The 4,059-nt window shown below is 47.1% G+C and overlaps 1 protein-coding gene across 1 annotated transcript; it reads left to right on the top strand.

Annotated features, from left to right (window-relative positions):
- The first annotated feature begins 210 nt into the window (after positions 1 to 210).
- On the top strand, positions 211 to 3,729 carry LOC149194200 (uncharacterized). Its single transcript, XM_089407579.1, has one exon. The coding sequence runs from the start codon at positions 211 to 213 to the stop codon at positions 3,727 to 3,729; it is 3,519 nt and encodes a 1,172-aa protein (XP_089263705.1).
- Positions 3,730 to 4,059: the final 330 nt, after the last annotated feature.

Genomic DNA, 4,059 nt, shown 5'->3' with positions numbered 1-4,059 from the left:
TCGGCTTCCCTTATAGATATGCCGTTCTGCAATGGTACCTATACTTGGAGCAATCACAGGGCAGGCAAGCATCAAATCGCCTCCAAGTTGGATCGCTTCCTCCTCTCGGACAACGCGGTCCACTTAGGAGGAGATTTCTCAGCAACCATACTTGCTCATACAGGTTCAGACCATTGGCCAATAGCTCTTCAATGGCAAAGACCCGACAACATGACCAAAAGACCTTTCAGGTTCGAAGGTTTCTGGCTCACTCATCCTAACTTCAAGGAGCTTGTTAAGACCATCTGGGCCTCATACATCCCTCCAGAAGGAGCGAAAATGTACCAATTTCAGAAGAAACTAATATTTCTCAAAAGCCATCTGAAAAAATGGAATAAAGAAACTTTTGGCAACATTTTCGAGGAGAAGAAAAAGCTCATGCAGGACTTGGAAAACCTTCATCAGCAGATCATCACGGAGGGGCACACGGAAGCAACGCTGGAGAAGGAACGCCACATTCACAACTTATTGGACGAAAGGGGGAAGCAGGAAGAAATCTATTGGAAGCAAAAGTCAAGAGTTCGATGGTTGAAAGAGGGGGAGCGCAACACTAAATTCTTCCATCGAACAACAGTTCAAAGGAGAATGTACAATAATATCCCCTTCATCCAAAACCAAGCAGGTGACAAGGTAGAAACGCATGAAGGGATTGAAGCTGAGCTCCTCAATCATTTCCAACAAGTCCATCAAGAGCAAGGAGAAGACAGGCAACAAGCCATAAACAAAATTACCAGCAATATTCCAAAAATCATTACAGAGGAACAAAATGAACTCTTAATGCGCCCCATCAGCATAGAGGAAGTGGATGATGCCATGAAACAACTCAAAGAGGGTAAAGCCCCAGGTCCCGACGGGTTCACAACTACTTTCTTCCATGCCTTCTGGGATATGTTAAAAGAGGAAGTCTGGCAGATAGTTGAAGAATCCAGAGCAACACGTTGGATTCTTCCCTCCCTCAACGCTACCTTCATCGCTCTCATTCCCAAGGAGGAAGAATCCATCACTCCGGATAAATTCCGTCCCATTGCATTATGCAATGTCATTTACAAAGTAATCTCAAAGGTCATAGCTAATCGGCTCAAACCGCTTCTGCCAGCACTTATATCCAAGGAGCAGTCAGGCTACGTGGAGGGACGACACATAATGGATGGTATCCTCCTCTCTCACGAAATCATCCACTCTCTCAAGAACTCTAAGCAAGCAGGTATGCTTCTCAAACTAGATCTTTCAAAAGCATTTGACAAATTGAACTGGAGCTATATCCATCATATGCTTAAAGCCTTTGGCTTTTGTCCTCCTTGGATAAGATGGATCCTGAACATGATTAACTCTACTCATTTCTCCATCCTGGTTAATGGCATTCCCTCCCGTTCTTTCAATCCCTCCAGGGGCATCCGGCAAGGAGACCCCCTCTCCCCCTTTCTTTTCGTTTTGATGGCCGAAGGGCTGGGGAGGCACATCAAGCAAGCTCTTCGCTTGCAGCAAATCAAGGGTATCTCTATGCACAACTCCCCTGCCCTCTCCCATCAGCAATTCGTTGATGATACAATGCTGTTTGGTTATCCCTCGGCTCAAGAAGCCCGTAGACTCAAAGGCCTCCTCCAGGACTTCTCTCTGGCGTCTGGCATGACTATCAACTGCACCAAATCGCAAATTTTCTTTTTTCACACTCCCCCGTCTGTCAAATCTGCTGTCTCTCGCATTTTAGGCTTTCCCTCTGCGTCTCTTCCCTCCAAGTACTTAGGTGCCCCTCTCACTGCTTCAGCAATCAAGCACTCTGCCTGGCGCACCCTACTGGATAAAATCGAAAGTCGCCTCAACCTCTGGACTCACAGGACGCTAAATTTGGCCAGCCGAATTGTACTCATCAAATCGATTCTGCAAGCAATGCCTCTTTACTTGTTCTCTTCTTTAGCCGCCCCAAAATGGGTTTTAAAAAGCCTCAGGAACATGCAGCGAAATTTCTTATGGAGCAGCTCGGCCACCAATCGAAAATGGGCCTTGGTTAGATGGACAAAAGTCTGCATGCCCAAGGACAAAGGAGGAATTGGGCTAAGAGACCCTGAACACAGTAACGCCATCATGAATGCCAAGATCTGGTGGCAGTGGCTCACCAACCCAGACAAACCATGGGGAACGATATGGACAGCTAAATATGCAGACAACAGACCCCCCGAGGAACTCATCAGATTCACTCCCACTGAAAAAGGCTCTTTGATATGGAACGCAGCAAAGCAACACCATCACATTATCCAACAGCACAGCTTCTGGGAAATCAGGAACGGTTGTAGCGCAAGATTTTGGATGGACGCCTGGAATCAATTGCCCAGACTTACGAACATTCTCCACCCTTCAATGATTCCGGAGAGGCAGGAACAGCAACAGGAAAAGGTCCAACATTACTGGCAACCAGAACTAGAAGTGGGCTTCAGAAAATGGAAATCAAGCGGCCAAATCCTCAGCAGAGAAGATGACAGGATGAACATGGAGCTGGATAGCGAGTTACGGAAAAGAAGAATAAGACAGGATAATGGCGAGGACATTCTCAGATGGGGATACCTGCCCAAAGGAACCTATACCACAGCAGAAGCCTATAAAATTCTATGTAACTTCGCAGCTAACCCCGACCCTCTATGGAAGAAAATATGGGAGCTTGGTCCTTGGCCAAAGATCTCCTACTTTCTCTGGCTGACCGGGCACAAAAAGATTCTCACCTGGGACAAGCTCAGAAAGAGAAACTTCCATGGCCCCTCGATCTGTCACAATTGCCTTCAGGAGGAGGAAACCCTCCAGCATCTATTGAATTCCTGCCCCTTAGCCAAGCTTCTCTGGAACAGGGTCAGATTCAAATGTCAAAGACAAGGCATAGAGGAGGAAGACATAATCAATTCCATAAGGCTATGGCCCAGGCAACCTTACAAAAGTTCACTTCTCAATTATCTGTGGTGCATTATCCCAGGGATTGTCCTCTGGAATATTTGGAAGGAAAGAAATCAGCGTATCTTCAAGAACAAAAGATCGCCGCTAGATGTAATATGGAACAAGATTCAAAGAAACATTCAAGAAACTATGGCGCTCCAAAGTTGGACCAAAGAAGACTGGCCGTCTGTGGACAGTGAGCAGAATATTCTAAGAAATTGGCAGCTGCAGATACCTCATGATCCCCAAAGAAGCAACCTTCCCAATAGCAGCATTCGAAAAGATTGTCATTGGATTGCTCCCCCTGAAAACTCTTATAAGCTAAACTTTGACGGGGCCTCCAAAGGCAACCCAGGAGCAGCAGGGTTTGGAGGCATTATCAGGAATCATGAGGGAATTCCTCTACAAATCTACTTTGGAAGTATTGGATGGGACACCAACAACTCAGCAGAGTTGGAGGGGCTCTGGCAGGGCCTTCAAATTGCCTGGAACCTCAACCTCCAACCCTTAATTGTAGAAGGGGACTCTCAAATTCTCATCAACATGGTAACTCGTATACATAATGGTTCACAAGCAAGGAAGATAGCTCCCAGCTGGAGACTTGAGGCAAGATTAAATGAAATCGCGCATAGGATTGACAATGCAAGGGCCATCTCCTTCAAACACACTCGACGGGAGGGAAACAAAATTGCAGATCTACTGGCCAATATTGGTGTTGAGACCAGCACTCCCCTAATCTCGGGCAACACAAATACCATTTCAAACAGGTAGCAGCTCCAGGAATGTGAAAGCTTAATCCAAGAGGAGGCTGCTGCCCCGGATGCGGGTGCCACCTCGCATAGCCAGGAAGAGCCACTTGCCACGGCCGATAGGACACGCGACGGACGGAGCTCTTTAAGGCTCCTCGCCGCCACCTCCCTTCGCCAAGCAATGCAGCATACCAGCCTTAATGAAGGCGCAGGGACCATAGCTGAGGTTGATGGCCGCATTCAATGCGGGAGAACTTCGAAAGAATGAGGGGGACGATAAGAATTGCGATTTGGGGGCAGTTGATACCCAAAGCGATGGTGTTCATGCTCAGAATTCTGAGAATTACGGGGT

The sequence above is a fragment of the Pinus tabuliformis genome, chromosome 2_2 (genome assembly GCF_031772625.1).
Source record: "Pinus tabuliformis cultivar Carrire ecotype Pingquan chromosome 2_2, CPIR1, whole genome shotgun sequence".
NCBI lineage: Eukaryota > Viridiplantae > Streptophyta > Pinopsida > Pinales > Pinaceae > Pinus > Pinus tabuliformis.
This window is presented reverse-complemented; position numbering and strand designations above follow the sequence as displayed.